Source organism: Hyla sarda, chromosome 3 (genome assembly GCF_029499605.1).
Source record: "Hyla sarda isolate aHylSar1 chromosome 3, aHylSar1.hap1, whole genome shotgun sequence".
Classification (NCBI taxonomy): Eukaryota; Metazoa; Chordata; class Amphibia; order Anura; family Hylidae; genus Hyla; species Hyla sarda.
The window spans coordinates 122,933,959-122,952,653 of record NC_079191.1 but is presented as its reverse complement, the minus strand read 5'-3'; the positions used below and the strand labels follow the sequence as shown (position 1 = coordinate 122,952,653).

The window sequence follows — 18,695 nt, the reverse complement described above, 5'->3', positions numbered from 1 at the left end:
AAAAAAAAGAAAACAAACTTTCTCTTACCTGCCAACGAGCCCCCGGAGCTCCGGTACACTCCGGTACAGGTGGTCGGTCGCCGGGCTGTTTGCTTCTTACTTCCTGTTAGCCCGGTACGTCACACGGAGCTGCAGCCTATGAACGGCTGCAGCGATGTCCCACCTCGGCTGGTGATAGGCTGAAGCTCCGTGTGACGTGCCGGGCTAACGGGCTAACAGGAAGTAAGAAGCAAACAGCCCGGGGACCAAACACCTGTACCAGAGCTCCAGGGGCTCGTTGGCAGGTAAGAGAAAGTTTGTTTTCTTTTTTTTGCAGCCCGGATGGGATAAAATGAGAAAAGTGCGTGCCGGACTACTCCTTTAACAAATTGTCTTGACCAAGTCTATGGGGGAGATTTATCAAATCCTGTTCATAGGAAGAGTTGCTGAGTTGCCCATAGCAACCAATCAGATCGCTTTATTTTTTAAAAGGTCTCTGAAAATTTTAAGAAACATTTGATTGGGTGCTACAGGCAACTCAGCAACTTTTTCTCTGGACAGGTTTTGATAAATCTCCCCCAATGTGCCTAAATGCATTGAGGTGCTGCCATGTGATTGGCTAATTTGCTGTTTGTGTAAACAAACAATTAAACAGGTCTACCTAATATAGTGGCCAGTGAGTTTATGAACACTGTAATACACATATACGAATATATGTACGCATGTACGCACATACTATAATGTGTATACAAAATGTATATATCAGGGATGTGGAAATCCTATAGCCCGACTCCCGGGACAAGTAGTTTTGGGCGCCGGGCAGGTGAATTGTTTATAGATTTAGCCCTGTATCGGGCAGGGACAGACAGACTTCTCCCTTATTTGTCTTTAATGTCGGTGTGAGGTGCAGGAGACGATGGAAGTCTACACCTCACACCTGCACTCAGAGTGTATGGAGGGGGCAGCTGCCTCCAGCTGACTGCAGAGCCCCCTCATCTCCTCTCTGGACGGAGCTCAGAAGACACAGCAGGGGGAGAGAGAGGATGTAGACAGCTCCGTGCACAGCTCCATCCCCCGCACACAGCTCTACACCTCCCCCTGATCTGTCTCCACAGGACCTAATCCACCACGGGGAGGTTGCTTGTTTGCACGGGGAAAACACAGAGCAGTGGGGAGGGGAGAGAGGAGAGGACGGAAATCTCACCTTACACCGGCGGTGACTACAGCTCTGATGTCCACTCATGGCGGCTCAGGTGAGGAGACCGAGAATACAGGCGACAGGAAGGGTGGTTGTATATGTATGGTGTGAGTGTATGTGTGATGTGTGTATGTAATGTATGATGGGGGGGGCAGCGGCAGGTGTATGTATGATGTGTGCATATGTATGGTGTATATCAGTGTTTCCCAACCAGGGTGCCTCCAGCTGTTGCAAAACTACAACTCCCAGCATGCCCTGGGCATGCTGGGAGTTGTAGTTTTGCAACAGCTGGAGGCACCCTGGTTGGGAAACACTGGTGGATATGTATGGTGTGAGTGTATGTGTGTATGATGTCTGTGTGATGTGTATGTAATGTATGTTGTGTGTATAATGTCTAAGTGTGATGTGTATGTGGTGATGTATGATGTGGGGTGGGCAGCGGCGGGTGTATGTATGATGTGTGCATATGTATGGTGTGAGTGTATGTGTATATGTAATGTATGATGTTGGGGGGGGCAGTGGCGGGTGTGTGTGTATGTATGTATATGGGGGCAGTGGCTGGTGCATGTATGACGTGTGTATGCATAAATGTTTTGTATAGGAGCAGACGGGCATTAGGGCAGTTGTGCCATCTAATTTTATTTATTTTTAGTGGTACCCGCACTGAATTGCACCCCCAGAATCCCGCCCCCTTCATACTAACCCGCCAACCAAGAGCCCCACGGATGCACACAAACACGCCCGAACCAAAACTACAACTCCCAGCATGTTGGACCATAACCTAAACTGTAGAACTATAAAGTGCAACATGCTGGGAGTTGTAGTTTTGGTTCGGGTCAGCTGCAGAGCTATAGGCTGCATCAGGGCATGCTGGGTGTTGTAGTTACTAACTGTAATTCCCAGTATTCCTTGACACATCCTATGGCTCTGCAGCTGACACAAACCAAAACTACAACTCCCAGCATGTTACACAATAACCTTAACTGTACTATACAGTGCAACATGCTGCAACACCCACACAACCATAGGCTGTATCAGGGCATGCTGGGAGTTGTAGTTATCTAGTAACTAAATGCAACTTCCAGCATTTTCTGACACAAAATGCACCATATAAACAGGAGAAGCAGAACCCCCCAGTAACATAAGTCCCTATTGAGACTGAAAAAAAGTGATTAAAATATTTTAAAAAGTGCGTATACATGTGAATAAGCCACTTTCCTAATAAAAGTTTCCAATTTTCTTTAAATAAAAATAATGTACAAAAATAAACATAAGTGGTATCGCTGCATGTGGAAATGTCCAGACTATTAAAATATAATGTTAATTAAACCGCACGGTGAACGGTGTAAATGTAAATAATAGTCCAGAATTGCTCATTTTTGGTCACTTCATATGAGAAATTTTTTATAAGGTGATCAAAAAGTTACATCTAGACTTTTCTGGGCTTCCCTCGGGTGTAAGAGGAGCTACAGGTCTCCCGCCTCTAATATCCTGGCATGCTGCGATCACCTATTAAACCATTTGATCACCGCTGTCAGCAGTGACTAAAGGGATCTTATATCCATCCCTGGTGGTCTAGTGGGGGGATCAGACTATTTTGGTGGAAATTATTTTATCTGCCAGGACAAGTGGATTTTCTTGAGGGACAAGTAGATTGTTTTCCACTTTAGTCCCTTGGACAAGTAGTTTTTTTTTTAATTTCCACACCCCTGATATATATATATATATATATATATATATATATATATATATATTCCACATACTTACCTTGTCTGCTGGCCTGTCACAGCACAGAACAGCAGAACACGATGATCCAGCCAGCAGTGATGTGAGGAAGCTGTAGCTTTTCCCCACCCCCTGTTCTGTACAGTTCCCTCTATGCAAGATTGACTGCCATCTGCTGGTAATAGATGGACATCTCCCATGTAATGTTCACACAAATGGCAGGCAGCATTACATATAGGCAGTAAATGTATTGGAGGACAGGAGCAGCAGGGATGAGCATAATGCAGAAGACCATAGTAATAACAATTATAAAGCTATTGTACATACAGTAAATTTGCATAAAAGACAAAATGTAAAAAATTACCATTTGTGCTACAGCAGCAGCTAAATTCCCTCCAGCGCTGTCTCCAGACACAGCTATACGGTTACGATCTACAGAATACTTTTTGAGCACCTCTTCTTGCAGAAAAAATTTTACTACATCATACACATCATTGAATTGGTCTGGAAAGTGAAACTTTGGCGCTAAACGGTAACTGCGTAGAAAGAAAATTCATATTAAGTGGAAGATGTCAAAGGAGATTCAAAATCTAAAAACAAAATATTTTCAAGTCAAAGTAGAGAGGGAAAAAAAAGATAAATCTACAAAAATAATCTCACACAGATGTTGGGATCATTGGAAAGTGACCAAATGAGAGACAGGGAAATGGTCTGGTAGTGACCATCAAGCAAGTGGAAATGACACAGCAAGGACAACATGGTTCACACTGGAGTATACTTGAACTCAAAATACTTTTACTATTCAGAGGCAACTAGCTTGATGGTTTCAATATTTTACACAAAAATATAATAGTGACTTAAAGAGACTCAATATTTAGTTACCACAGTCTTCAGTCGATTGGCTAGTGGTTGTGGGTGCAGTATACTCCATAAGTTACATTTAGAGATGAGCGAATTTTTGAAAATATTCGATCTGGCCGAATTTTCCCAAAAAATTTATTTCAGTCTGAATTTATTAACGGCGAATCACTATTAAAAATGACTATTTCTGGCCTACAGAGAGCCTCAATAGGAGTGTAGAACACTTTGCCTTGCTGTAACACGCATAGGGTGGGAGCTGGGTTAGTGAAATAATACTGTTATTCAGTATGACATGCAGATTACAGGCATTGCTATTAGAATCACTGTCGCAGAGTGGGCCAATGGCAGAGCCTGGAGGTGGTATCAGTATGAGGAGACCATATAGTGGCTGAAAGACACAGCACAGAGGTGGCGGCAGCATGAGGAGACCATATAGTGGCTGAATGACCCAACATGCAGGTGGTGGCAGCATGAGGAGACAATATAGTGGCTGAATGACCCAACATGCAGGTGGTGGCAGCATGAGGAGAACATATAGTGGCTGACTGACACAGCCTGGAGTAGGCGGCAGCATGGGGAGACCACATTGTGAACCTAGCCTACCTTGTGTATAGTGTGTATTTAAGCAATATAGGAAATTAAGTCATTTTGCGCATAATCTGAAGTAATCAGTAGCCATCAAATGTGAAAGAATGGTGAAGAAAACCGAGGAAAAATGGTGCAGTTGCCCATAGCAACCAATCAGAAAGCTTCTTTATTTTTTAAAAAAGGCCTCTGAAAAATGTAAGAAGCAATCTGATTGGAAAAGTTGCAAAATGTTCCTCTTCACAGGGTTTGATCAATGTCCCCCATTGTGCCATTCCCAGGGCTTTCCTCCTCAGTAGTCCCTGATATATAAACATTTGACCGTATGTTAATCATTAGTGATTCTGTTTGTGCTTCAGGACGAACGAGGATCAAAAGTTGAATAAATAGTCTTGTGCACATATTTGGTACGAGAGGTCATAGTCTGAAACAATGGACAATACTAAGAAACAATAGCATCTTTTGGAGAGCAAAGAGTACCTACTCGATGGACACAATTATGGCATTGAGCACATGTGCAGCTTGTTTTGATTGCAGATCATATGGCTTCATGGCTGCAGGACATTCAAACAATAAACAAGGATCAGATAAATAAATTTTATATGACAAAATATACAAAAAAAAACATAGAAACAAGCGTATAGCGATCTAAAAATAATATAAACTTTATTGAACATATACACACAAAAGAACATCCATTTAAAAAACAATGAAAATCCTACAAAGTAGATGGAATAATGCAGAATTCTGCTGTGGAACCTGACAAATGTACACTACACACCTAGCATACAGCCAAATACATGTAAACATAGTAAATAGGGACCATAGTGGTTACAGGACCATAGTGGTTCCAGTACAAAGATAACAAATAAAGTGGCAAAGTGCATGTAAATAGAAATGCAGGTAAAGTATGCATCACCAAGTAGCAAACATCAATACCACAATGGAGAGGAATGAACGTGCGAGCCTCCACAACCCAACGTTTTTTCCTCCAAAGGCAACAATGGTGATTATGGCCAAACAGTTCAATTTTAGCTTTGTCAAACCACAGGACATGTCTCCAAAAATGTAGGTCTTTGTTCCTGGTATTTATATGTTTCTTTTGGAGTCATGGCTTCTTTCTCGCAAAGTGGCATTTCAGCGCATGTTAATACAGCACTCGTTTCACTGTGGATAGTGACACAATCTTGCCAGCTTCCAGCATCTTCACTAGGTCTTTGGCTTTTGTTCTTGGGTTGATATGCACATGTTGGACCAAAGCACGTTCATCTCCTGAGCGATATGATGGCTGGACATTTCCATCTTGTTTGTACTTGTGTATATTTTTTTATACAGAAGAATGAGGCACCTGCCGGTATCTCAAAATTGCACCCAAGGATGATCCAGACTTGTTCAAGTTCACAATTCTCTTCCTGATATCTTGGCTTATTTAGTTTTAGACTTTTCCATGATATTACATACAGAAGCAGTGTGTTTCTGGTGTTCATTAAAATACATCCACAGGTGTGTATCTAATTAACTCAGATGTTGCCAATAAACCAATCAGAAGCTTCCAAAGACATGACATCATCATATAGGTTTTCTTAAATTGTTTAAAGACAGTTATCCTAGTGTAAGTAAACTATTGACTTTGCAGAAAGTAATAAAAATGTCTTAAAAAATTATCTCTCTCTTATTATTCTGGCATTTGACAATTGACCTAAAACAGGTAAGGTTTATTGGGATTTCATGTCAAATAGTGAGAAAAACATGCAAATGTGTCTTTTTATATAGTGCATGTAAACTTCTGGTTTAAACTGTAGATATGCTTTTAGGTGACCTAACAATGTTAAACGGGGCGCTTAGACAATGTTGTACACAAGTTTTTGGGCTGTTTATGAAGTACAGGATTGGACAGAACTAGAACTTCACCAGAGCTCAGAGGACCAGCAGAACTAAACTTTTAAAATGTTTGCTCATCTCTACAGGAGACAGCAGCTTTCTTTAAATTAGATATAGTATGTCCAACCCTGAGCCAAGAACATTTTCTGGCAAAACAAGATTGGTATAAAATAGACTTTTGTTCTCTCTGCACAGAATATCATTTTGTGCAGGTCTATTCTGTTTTCTGTCCTTGTGTTACCCTTGAGAGAGAAGAGCTTTATCTTCAATATCTATTTGCTTAATCACAAGTGCAAACAAGAAACTGAAATTAAAAAAACACATTAAGCGGAGTTTACTTTTCATTGCATGAAGTAAACATGCTTCAGTGCAGCCCATTACATGAAATTGGTTTAAAATTGTACCTGTGTGTCCCGTTTGGCATAACTTTTTTTTTATCAGCCTAGAAAGGGCAGTAAATGACTGACCCTTGGTTTTTCTAGATCAGGTATAGGCAACCTTCGGCACTGCAGATGTTTTGGACTACATCTCCTATGCCTATGCCTGTTCTAGATTAACAATTCATAGTGATAATAGGGTGTTTTAGTGTTTTTACTGCTTCTGTTGGGCCCCTGAGAGTCCACAGCTATTTCTCACTATCACCATTTCAGGGGGTATGACCAAAGCTCAGCTGTTTGCCAGCAGTACTCACATAGGGACATTCTTTCTCTCACATCAATGGCCAATGATAATACTACTTATAATCCCTCTTTGCCTCTATCATGCCTATATAGCTGAGACAAAGGGGAGTCAAAAGTGTACTGCTTAGAATTGATTTAAAGGATTTGAAAGGTGCTATGTGACTTTAAAGGAAACAAGCAGCAAGGATCACAGCAAGGGAGGGTAAATGGCAAAAGCAACCCTGATCTCAGCAATAAGCTGTTGATAATGATGTTAATAAGCTGCCAGACTAAATGGAGGGAGGGAGATAGCAAAATTAACACAGGAGACAACACTGTGTAATTTGTAGAAACACTAGCATGCTCAAAAGGGAGAGTTGCCTAGAGGTTTATGGGTTGTAAGAGATGAGAAGGAAGCCTTGTGTACATTTTAGGCACAGCTTGGATAAGCTGATATGCTTAGCATGCATGCACAGTGTTTTTTTTCTGGGATAGGGAGTCATTTTTGGTAAGTGAACTGATTCATGAACATGTTCCAAATCACATATTCTATTGTGGCGTATACGGGGTGAATAACATGAAATTAACACGTCTGGACGCAAGGGCACCATTAGCCTATACACGGTCCGAGGGTGAGACAGCTTCTCCTGGGCCAAGCGTGGGGCAATAAATCCTCCGATACAAGGTTATGTCTTTACTGAGGCAGGATAGATGGTGGTTTCCTTTAGAGTTTAAATTGGTGCAAAGGGAAGTGCAGCGTAAACATTGGAAGCCTATCGCCCTTTTAGGACTTTTAGTTGCTTGTGCTGTATGGTGACTGACTTGTGATGAATGGCAACCCGTGCTGACTTTGGTGCTGCAGACTGAATGACGACTATTGCTTTTCTTCCCCAGAGTTTTGTGCTTACCGCAAGGCTTTGACTTTTCATCTGACGTAGGAGATTTTCCTTAGGAGATGCATGGCTGCAGGATTTGACTTCTGATTAGCTTGAGGCCTCCTCAGATCATCTCACAATTCTTTCAGACTTCTCCACACTGTACCTCAGCAATGCTAGCTTAGACTAAACCAGACTTCTCCTCCACACTATGCACAGGGTTTGAGGATTCCCATTGGGGCAGACAGGTCACCTGATTTACACTGCACAATCTCTGCTAACTGTCTTAAAGAAACAGTAACAAAAATATTCTGGAATGACAACAATGGCGTAACAAAACGGTATAATGAGTCCTGAGTAGTGGGCCCAAGATGGACACTGAAGACAACATCTGCCTGACAGGAGGATGGGCAGGATGCAATATTACGTACTGGGTCACCACACAATCAAATGAAAGAAAGTTGTTTGAAACAACAATGACTATTACTTTTTTTTTTTACTTATATTTAGATAGATAAAAGACAGAAATGAAATGAGATAAATAAACTACAGCGGATTACAATATCATCTATGTGAATGAGATTTTTCAAATGTAGCACTTTAGTACTTAAAGAGCACCTGCCATTTGGCAAAAATGTTGATTGGAGGGGGTCTGAGTGTACAGACCTCCACCAATCAGAAGAACGAGCCGGGAGAAGTCTGCACTGTCGCATGCTCCTCTCCCTGCCGCTGTGTCATGCAATTGAGACACACTCAATTGAGTTACACTGTGAGTTGGTCTTGATTATGTGACACCTAACTGTGAGAGAAAGCGCTTGTTCTCCTGATCACGATGACAAGTGAAAAATGTTTCCAAATGACAGTGGCCATTGAAGTAGTAGCAGTTTCCAACATTCTGCAGATGTAACTGAACAGAGCACAACTAGCATTTGCTACCTGTCATTTGTTTGCTCACAAGTAATGGGGATAAAAATAAGGATGTTGCTGAAAGTACAAATTGGTCCCACTGGGCACCCTCTGTCCAGAGGGTATCCCAAAATTAGATGGTAGCATCATGTGACTGGGAGTTTTACATGGTTATGTTTCTTTGTTTGAAATACCATGTTCCTAAAACACATAAACTACTTTATTATGCTGTAACTGAGGTGTTTCACTATATAGCTATCAAATACTACACATTATTGTAATAATATTAAATTCATAGGATCCATGGTTCGTTTTACCCACTTTTCAAGGCTACACTTATTTTGAACACTCTCTGTATTAGAAGTAACAGTATTTTTTCCAGACATTAGCCCTGATTTACTAAGAATGTTGTGTAGTTTTCTTTGTGGGTTGTAATTTCCTACAATTTTTTCCCACTGTCTTTACTAAGGTTTCCCTACATTTTCCACTTTCCCTTCATTTTGCTTTTTTTTTTTTTTTTTTTAACATGCTCTGATCTGTAGGGTTTTCCTCAGCCTAAGTCCTGAGAAACATTAGTAAATATGCTGGGTTTTTGGGAAAATGTAGATGACACGCCCCTTTTCTGTGACCCCCTTTTCCCGATGGCCATGCCCCTTTTTGGGGTTTTCTCAGTAAAATGGAGTTGGTTAGGTTTTTGTTTTTTCATTTCTGGCACAATGAGACAGAATTCAGAATTATTGCGCAATGAGACAGAATCTGACGCACAACATGTCGGGTTTACAATAGTAAATCAGGGCCATTAATGACATATTTTCGTAGAGGTATGGAAAGTACTACAATAATTAAAAATATGACAATGGACGCATGATCAGATTTTAAAACTCCAACACTATTAGCCATGTAACAAGACACCATACAGGGCGGTGAAATCCTGCCATAAAATCCTGCTCTGGCTATAACCCAAGTATTTTATCATTCCTGTTTGTTCTAATGGTTTGCAATGTGTTGGCCTAAATGCAGCTTAAAACAACGCTAAGGATGCCAGGTCAGTTCACAGCTTTCCTCCTCATTCTACAGCAGAAATATAGCCATTAAAAGTGCTGTCCATATGTAACAGGTTTGCGAAGGCTCTGTTCCCACCAATGAAAACCTCCAGCGTAGAGCCCTTAAAACCCATATACTGTACAAGCCAAGAGGACAGTTTTTTGGCCTTTGCCAATTTTAATTGGGGTATGATATATTTCTATAGTAGGTTTAGGGTGTTGCCTGTGTAAACACACCCTTGGTATATGCTTTGGGAACTTTCATATACCAGACATATTTACATAGAATTAAGTGAATCTTATACATGCATGTTAGGTTGGATTCACACTATAGAATCTCCCCCCAGAAATGTTTGCAGCTGGCACCAACTGAATCTGTTGGTGATAGTACCATGCAAACATTGCCAGTCCCCATAGATGCAATGCATTTCACATGGTATTCCACTGAAATAATTTTATTCTTTTAGAAGAGGAGTTTCAGCTGCAGAAAGCTCCACCACTAGAATTCTATAGGGTGCACTGTGTAGCGGAATCCTATTGACATCATGTGACTGGGAACGGCACTGGAACTTCCTAGGAAATGTCAAAGGAGAATTCCAATTGGAAATTATGTAGTGTGCCTTTCAGTTGTATAAAGTTAAAATAATATGTCAGTAAATCTATATATATATATATATATATAGGTCGGGATAGGAGGTCGAGATAGGAGGTCGAGATGGGAGGACGGGATATGAGGACGGGATATGAGGATGGGATAGAAGGTCGAGATAGGAGGTCGAGATAGGAGGTCGAGATAGGAGGACGGGAAAGAAGGACAAGATTGGGATAGGAGGTCGGGATAGGAGGTTGGGATAGGAGGTCGAGATAGGAGGTCGAGATAGGAGGTTGAGATAGGAGGACGGGATATGAGGACGGGATAGGAGGACAGGATAGGAGGACGGGATAGGAGGACGGGATAGGAGGTCGAGATAGGAGTACGGGAAAGAAGGACGAGATAGGAGGTCGGGATAGGAGGTCGGGATAGGAGGTCGGGATAGGAGGTCGAGATAGGAGGACGGGATAGGAGGTCGGGATAAGAGGTGGAGATAGGAGGTCGGGATAGGAGGTCGGGATAGGAGGTCGGGATAGGAGGAGGGTATAGGAGGACAGGATAGGAGGTCGGGATATGAGGACGGGATGTGAGGTCAAGATATGATGACGGGATAGGAGGTCGGGATATGAGGACGGGATATGGGGTTGGGATATGACAACAATATATGAGGACGGGATGTGAAGTCAAAAGCTTCCTCCTTTGTTTATTTTCCTCCCCAACAAGGATTAGAATGGAAAAACTGGGCAACGCCGGGTATTCAGCTAGTCCTTTATAAAATACAATAAAACAATATTCAGTAACTTTTACATAATTGCTCTGTTTTAGGGTAATCTAACATTTGTTGTTAAGAGGGTAAGGGGTTTACAACACTAATTCCGTGCATCCACATATTATAAAAATATAAATATATCAGCACATAACACTTTATAGAGTATCTTTCTAGATGTTGTCACTTACCAGCACTTCCTAAGCACCATCCACCACCATGAATGAATATCACTGCTCTTCTCAGGGTGTTTGATTTTCCTTTTGGCATATATAACCGCACTGGTACATTGATTAATGATGTGTCTTTTACAATGACATTGTCATCGGATACGGGCTCTGTGTGTTCCGCAAAGGTTAAAAGCATCATTACGTCCATGTAATGCTTCATCCCAAACATCTCAGCCAAAGTACTCTGTGATTGACATAAAAAGCACATGAAAGCAAAAGATAATATAAAAACAGGGTAAAAAAAAATTGCACAAAATGGTCCTGAGTCTGACAAATGTTTCAGGTGAAGTGTCATGCAATGCATTCGGAAAGTTTTTCATCCTTTACTTTTTCCACATATTGTAATGTTGCGGCCTTGTGCTAAAAGGAAATAATAAATCATGTTTTTCCCCATCATTGTGCACTCAATACCACAGAATAACAAATTGAAAACATGAATTATAAATGAAAAACTAAAAATGTTGCATTGGCATAAGTATTCAGACCCTTTGCTATGACACTTAAAGGGGTATTCAAGGCAAAAACATTTTATCCCCTGTCCAAAGGATAGGGGATAAGATGTCTGATCGCGGGGGGCCCGCTGCTGAGACCCCCCCGCGATCTCCCTGCAGCACCCGCATTCTATATGGGTGCTGAATCTCCAGTTTCGGAAACCTCCAGGTTTCCGGGACTGGGGAAGTGAAGTCACGCCACGCCCCCTCCATTCCTGACTATGGGAGGGGGCGTGACGGCCGTCACGTCCCCTCCCATAGACATGAATGTAGGGGGCGTGATGAGACATCTTATCCCCTATCCTTTGGATAGGGGATAAAATGTTTTTGGCCGGAATACCCCTTTAAAATTTAGCTTCCATCTCTGAGATGTTTCTACATGTTGATTGGAGTCACCTGTGGTAAATTCAGTTGATTGGACAGGATTAGTGATGTTGCAAACCTAAAATTTTCGGTTTGCGAACTGCGAATGCGAACTTCTGCAAAATTTCGCAAACTGGTGAAACGGGCAAACCACCATTGACTTCAATGGGCAGGCAAATTTTAAAACCCACAGGGACTCTTTCTGGCCACAATAGTGATTTAAAAGTTGTTTCAAGGGGACTAACACCTGGACTGTGGCGTGCTGGAGTGGGATCCATGGCAAAACTCCCATGGAAAATTACATAGTTGATGCAGAGTCTGGTTTTAATCCATAAAGGGCATAAATCACCTACCATTCCTAAATGGCTTGGAATAACGTGCTTTAGCCCCCTTTAGGCATCACATAGTTAGACCCCCCCTTTAGACAGCACATAGATTCCCCCATATTAGGCAGCACATAGTTAGAGCCTCCCTTTAGGCAGCACATAGATTCCCCCATGTTAGGCAGCACATAGTTAGAGCCCCCCTTTAGGCAGCACATAGATCCCCCCATATTAGGCAGCACATAGTTAAAGCCCCCTTTAGGCAGCACATATATCCCTGCATATTAGGCAGCACATATTTAGATCCCCCCTTTAGGCAGCACATATATTCTCCCATATTAGGCAGCACATAGTTAGAGCCCCCCTTTAGGCAGCACATAGTGGGATTTGAACCCAAGGCCCCAGCGCTGCAAGTCAGCAGTGCTAACCTCTGAGCCGCCATGCTACTCTTACCATACATCTAATATGCACGGTTGCTAAAATGGAAAGAGATGTCAGCAGAGAGTACCAGAAAAATTAGACATGTACACATGGCTCAAAAATTTGGTATTGTTGCAGCCGCAGCTGTAGCAGAACCCAGAAAAATTGCGGCAGCATAAAAAGTGCAGCACCAGAGGCCAGAAAAATTAGGCATGTACACATGGCTGAAAAATAAGAACAAGCGCATATCCAAGAGTCCAGAAGACTCTATAATGCAGGACGGAGAAACAGACAAAGAAATTATTTTCTAAATAACATTTTTCATCAAATAAAGAAACAGAGTTCATCCCTCTCTGTATTTTATTTTTGAAAATGTAAGTTTAAAAATCACATGCAACATCCGTTCCTTGGTGTAATGGTTAGTAATCTGGAAAATTCAAGTTTAAATTATCCGAAAGTCCAGAAGACTCTATGATGCAGGAAGGTGAAAATCACAGAGAAATCCTTTTCCAAATAAAATTTTTCATCAAATCAAGATGAAAGCAGCGGCCAGAAAAATTGCAGCAGTAGAAAAAGTGCAGCACCAGAGGCAAGAAAAACTAGGCATGTACACATGGCTGAAATATAATAACAAGCGCATATCCAAAAGTACAGAAGACTCTATGATGCAGGACAGTGAAAATCCCTGAGAAATCCCTTTCAAAATAAAATTTTTCTTCAAATCAAGATGAAAGCAGCAGCCAGAAAAATTGCAGCAGCAGAAAAAGTGCAGCACCAGAGGCCAGAAAAATTAGGCATGTCCACATGGCTGAAATATAAGAACATGCACATATCCAAGAGTCCAGAAGACTCTATAATGCAGGACGGAGAAACAGACAAAGAAATTATTTTATAAATAAAATTTTTCATCAAATAAAGAAACAGAGTTTTCCCTCTCTGTATTTTATTTTTGAAAATTTAAGTTAAAAAATCACACGCAACAAGTGTTCCTTTGTGTAATGGTTAGTACTCTTGAAAATTCAAGTTTAAATTATCATAAAGTCCAGAAGACTCTATAATGCAGGACGGTGAAAAACACAAAGAAATCCTTTTCAAAAGTGTGCCATAGCCGTGTAGGAATGCCTGCAATGGCCACACACCTTCCTGGACTGCTTCAGGACATCCTGTAAGCCTGGGTACTTGAGCACAAAGCATTGTACAATCAGATTATACACATGTGCCATGCATCACACATGTGTCAACTTGCCCAACCTCAATGCCGCCAACAAATTTGTTCCGTTGTCACAAACCACCTTGCCGATCTCCAGTTGGTGCGGAGTCAGCCACTGGTCCACCTGTGCGTTCAGGGCCGACAGGAGCGCTGGTGTGGTGTGACTCTCCACTTTGAGGCAAGTCAACCCCAAGATGGCGTGACACTGCCGTATCCGGGATGTGGAATAGCACCTGGGAGCTGGGGGGGTGCCGGTGATGTGGAGCAAGATGTAGCAGTGGAAGAGGACTCGGCCGAGGAGGTTATGGAAGAGGATGGAGAAGGAGGAGTAGAGGAGGTGGCAGCAGGCCTGCCTGTAAGTTGTGGCGGTGTCACCAACTCCTCTGCAGAGCCACGCATTCCATGCTTGGCAGCCGTCACCAGGTATACCCAATGCGCAGTGCAGGTGATATACCTGCCCTGACCATGCTTTGCAGACCAGGTATCAGTGGTCAGATGGACCCTTACCCCTACACTGTGTGCCAGAAATGCCATAATTTCCTTTTGCACAATGGAATAAAGGTTGGGGATTGCCTTTTGTGCAAAAAATTTTTGTCCGTATACCTTCCACTGCGGTGTCCCAATGGCTACAAATTTTTTAAAGCCTCCGTCTCCACCAGCTTGTATGGTGAAAGCTGGTGGGCTAGCAGTTCCGACAAGCCAGCTGTCAGATGCCAGGCTAGGGGGTGACTTTGAGACATTGTCTTCTTGCGCTCAAACATCTCCTTGACAGACACCTGACTGTGGGCAGATGAGCAGGAACTGCTCAAGGAGCGAGACGGAGAGGCGGATGGTTGAGAGGGGGCAAGGAGGGCAGCAGTGGTTGACCTGGCTGAAGATGCTGGACCAGGAGGAGGATGGCGGCTTTAACTTTGTGTGCTGCTTGTACTGACGTGTTGATCCCATAGGCGTTTGTGATGTGACATCATGTGCCTTTGCAAAGCAGTTGTGCCAAGGTGGGTGTTGGAGTTCCCACAACTCAGTTTCTTCTGGCACAGGTTGCAAATGGCCTCACTGTTGTCAGAGGCAGACACACAAAATAAATGCCACACTGCTGAGCTCTGCGATGACGGCATTCTGGTGGTGGCAACAGCATGCGTTGATTGGCGTCCCGTCTGACTGACCCCGGGTGCTGATGCATGCTGTCTGACTGTGCAACTAGCTCCTTGCGACAACCTCCCCTTGCTTCCAACTCATCTCCTCCTCCTCCCTGTCTCCCCATCTGAACTTTCCCCCTCTTCTTCTCTTTTAGCGGGCACCCACGAGGCATCCACGGACACATCGTCATCATCAACACCTTCACCACTATCTGACACCACAAGAAAGGAAGCAGCAGTGGGTACAACATCATCACACCGTACGTCCATGTGTGTAATGCTGCCTGACTGAGACATATCCCTGTTAACTACATCCTCTGGCAATAATGGTTGTGCATCACTCATGTCTTCAAACTGATGTGCAAATAACTCCTCTGACGGATCAAGTAAAGCTGCTGTGGTACAAGTGTTGGTGGTGGCGGCAGGCGGACAAGTGTTAGCATGAGAGGTGCCCAAAGCTAAGCTAGAGGAGGAGAAGGATGGTGCGTCAAGGTTCCGTGCGGAAGCTGTAGTAGATTGGATGTCTTGTGATAGCCAGTCAACTAAGTCCTAAGAACTTTGGGGGTTCAGGGTACGTGGCCTCTTAACACTGGCCATTCTAGGGCCAAAGGGAATCCCGGCACCACGACGGCCCCTGAGGGGTAGCCTTCCTCTGCCTGTCATTTTTTAGGTTAAATTTGCACAAGTGTCACACCAAATGTGATTTGCACTAGGGTGACACAATTTGCCCTGCAGGCAAAAAAACTGGTCACTTTGACGTGAACTGACAGTGAAGACTGGTTTTATTTAACAGCCAAAAAAGTATTTTTTTTTTTATTTGCACAACTGTCACACCTAATGTGATTTGCACTAGGGTGACACAATTTACCCTGCAGGCAAAAAAACTGGCAACTGTGACGTGAACTGACAGTGACGACTGGTTTTATTTAATAGCCAAAAAAGTTTTTTTATTTTTTTTATTTGCACAACTGTCACACCAAATGTAGTAGTTAGTTGCTTTAAAGAAAAAAAGCTTGCCAGTGGAGTTCCTCTTTTAAGCAGTGGTCCCCAACCAGGGTGCCTCCACCTGTTGCAAAACACACGGACTGATATCTTTGGGCCCTTTGAATACTGTAGTAGTTAGTTGCTTGAAGGAACTTAAGTTTTATACTGGAGTACCCCTTTTAACCAGCGGTTCCCTCCCAACCAGGGTGCCTCCAGCTGTTGCAAGACACACGGACTGATATCTTTCAGCCCTAAAAAGGTTTTTTTTGGGTGCTGTCCTTAAAGCAGATGTTACACTAGTGCTTTAGAAGTAAACTGGACCCTAAATACACCACCTAGCAGCAACCTAGCTATCGCTTTCCCTATACAGCAGGAGCAGCTTCTCTGTCCCTCCACTTCCTAAGCCTGCAGCATGCTGAATGAGGGTAAAATGGCATCCGTGCAAGAGGTAGGAGGGTCTGGAAGGGAGGAACTGCTGCTGATTGGCTGTAATGTGTCTGCTGACTCTGACTCACAGGGTCAAAGTTTACTGCAATGTTAAAGTATATGGGGCAGATCAAACTTCACATATGTTCGCCCGGCGATGCGAACGCGAACATGCAAAATTCACCGGAACTGTTCGCCGGCGAACAATTCGCGGCATCTCTAGACAGGATTTGGGAAGACACAGTCCTGTCTGTATAAGGCTCACAGCTGGCAATGCATATCCAGGCAAAAACCAAATCATGAGGAGGAAAGAAATGCCTGTAGAGCTGAAAGAACGGGTTGTATGAAGGCTCAGATCTAAAGAAGGGTACAAAAAATATCTGCTGTAGTTCCCAGGAGCACAATGGCCTCCATAATTCTTAAATGGAAGAGCCTGGAAAAAGCAGGACACTTCTAGAGCTGTCTGCCCCACCAAACTAAGTAATCAGGGGATATGGGTAAGGCTAGGTTCACACTACGTTTTGTAACTACGGTTCCCGTATACGGCTGGGAGGAGGGGGGGGCGGGGCTTAATCGTGGCGCCCGCACTCAGCCGTACTCGGGAACCATATTTAATGCATGTCTATGAGCCGACCGGAGTGAACGCAGCCTCCGGTCGGCTGCGTTTTTGTCCGTATGCGGTTTCCCGACCGCAGGCAAAAACGTGGTCGACCGTGGGAACCGTAGTTACAAAACGTAGTGTGAACCCAGCCTAAGAGAGGTGACCAAGAACCCAGTGGTCACTCTGACTGAGCTCTAAAGATCCTGTGTGCAGATAAGAGAATCTTCAGGCCAACCCTGAATTCTAAGCAAAACAAGACACTTCATAACTTGCCCAATACTATCTGTAGAGTGAAGCATGGTGGTGGCAGCATCATATTGTGGGGGTATTTTTCAGTGGCTTGGGCAGGGAGACCGGTCAGGCTTGGGAGAAAGCTGAATGGAGCAAAGTACAGAAATATTTCAAATTAAAACTTGATCCTGAGTCCTCAGATATGCCAAAGATTCACCTTCCAACAAGACAATGGGGGAGATTTACCAAAACTTGTGTAGAGGAAAAGTTGTTGAGTTGCCCATAGCAACCAATCAGCTTGCTTCCTTCATTTTGATTGGTTGCTGTGGGCAACTGGGCAACTTTTCCTTTACACATGTTTTGATAACTCCCCTCTAATGACCCTAAGCACACAACTCTGATGTTCTCAAGTGGCCCAGTCAGAGGCCTGACTGAAACCTAGTATAACATATATCTAGGTGACTTAAACCTAGAGACCTAAAAAACATATCAGTCAAACATCTCTCCCTGTCCACCAACAGTCACCATCCAACTTGACAGAGCTTAAAGGGGTGCGCCAGCCCTAGACATCTTATCCCCTATCCAAAGGATAGGAGATAAGATGTCTGATCAAGGGGGTCCCACCACTGGTGACCCCCACAATCTCTCCTGCAACACCCACTAGTCATTAACCTCACAAAGCGAAGATCGCTCCATGTCTGATTACTCACAATACAGGGGCCGGAGTTTCGTGACATCATAGCTCCGGCCCCTCGTAACATCCCGCCCCGCCCCCTCAATGCAAGTGGGTGCTGCAGGAAAGATTGCAAGGGTCCCCAGCAGTGGGACCCCCCAATCATACATCGTATCCCCTATCCAAAGGGATAGTTTAGGGCCGGAGTACCCCTTAAAAAGGATCTGCAGAGAAGGATGGCAAAAAATCCCCTTATTCAGGTGTACAAACCTGGTGACATCACACCCAAGAATACTAAAGACTATAATCTCTGCCAAAGGTGCTTCAACTAAGTACTGAGTAAAGGGTCTGAATACCTACGTCTATGTAATATTTTAGTTTTTCCTTTTCCAAAAATGTGTTACATTCTGTTTTTACTTTGTCTTTATGGGGTTTGGAGTGCAAAATTATGGGTGTAAGGCCGAAACATAACAAAATGTAAAAAAAATGATAGGCTCTGAAAACTTTCGAAATGCATTGCATTTCTCTCATGCACTG

At 43.2% G+C, this 18,695-nt stretch overlaps 1 protein-coding gene across 2 annotated transcripts in view; it reads right to left on the bottom strand.

Annotated features, from left to right (window-relative positions):
* AADAC (arylacetamide deacetylase) overlaps positions 1–18,695 on the bottom strand; it is a 48,589-nt gene that overhangs the window by 9,372 nt on the left and 20,522 nt on the right. For both annotated transcript variants that reach the window (XM_056564975.1, XM_056564974.1), the window contains exons 2-4: positions 11,262–11,484; positions 4,833–4,902; positions 3,267–3,438 (exon numbers count right to left, since the gene is read on the bottom strand). In XM_056564975.1, coding sequence (XP_056420950.1) covers positions 3,267–3,438; positions 4,833–4,902; positions 11,262–11,484 — 465 coding nt within the window. The remainder of the gene's footprint in view (positions 1–3,266; positions 3,439–4,832; positions 4,903–11,261; positions 11,485–18,695) is intronic.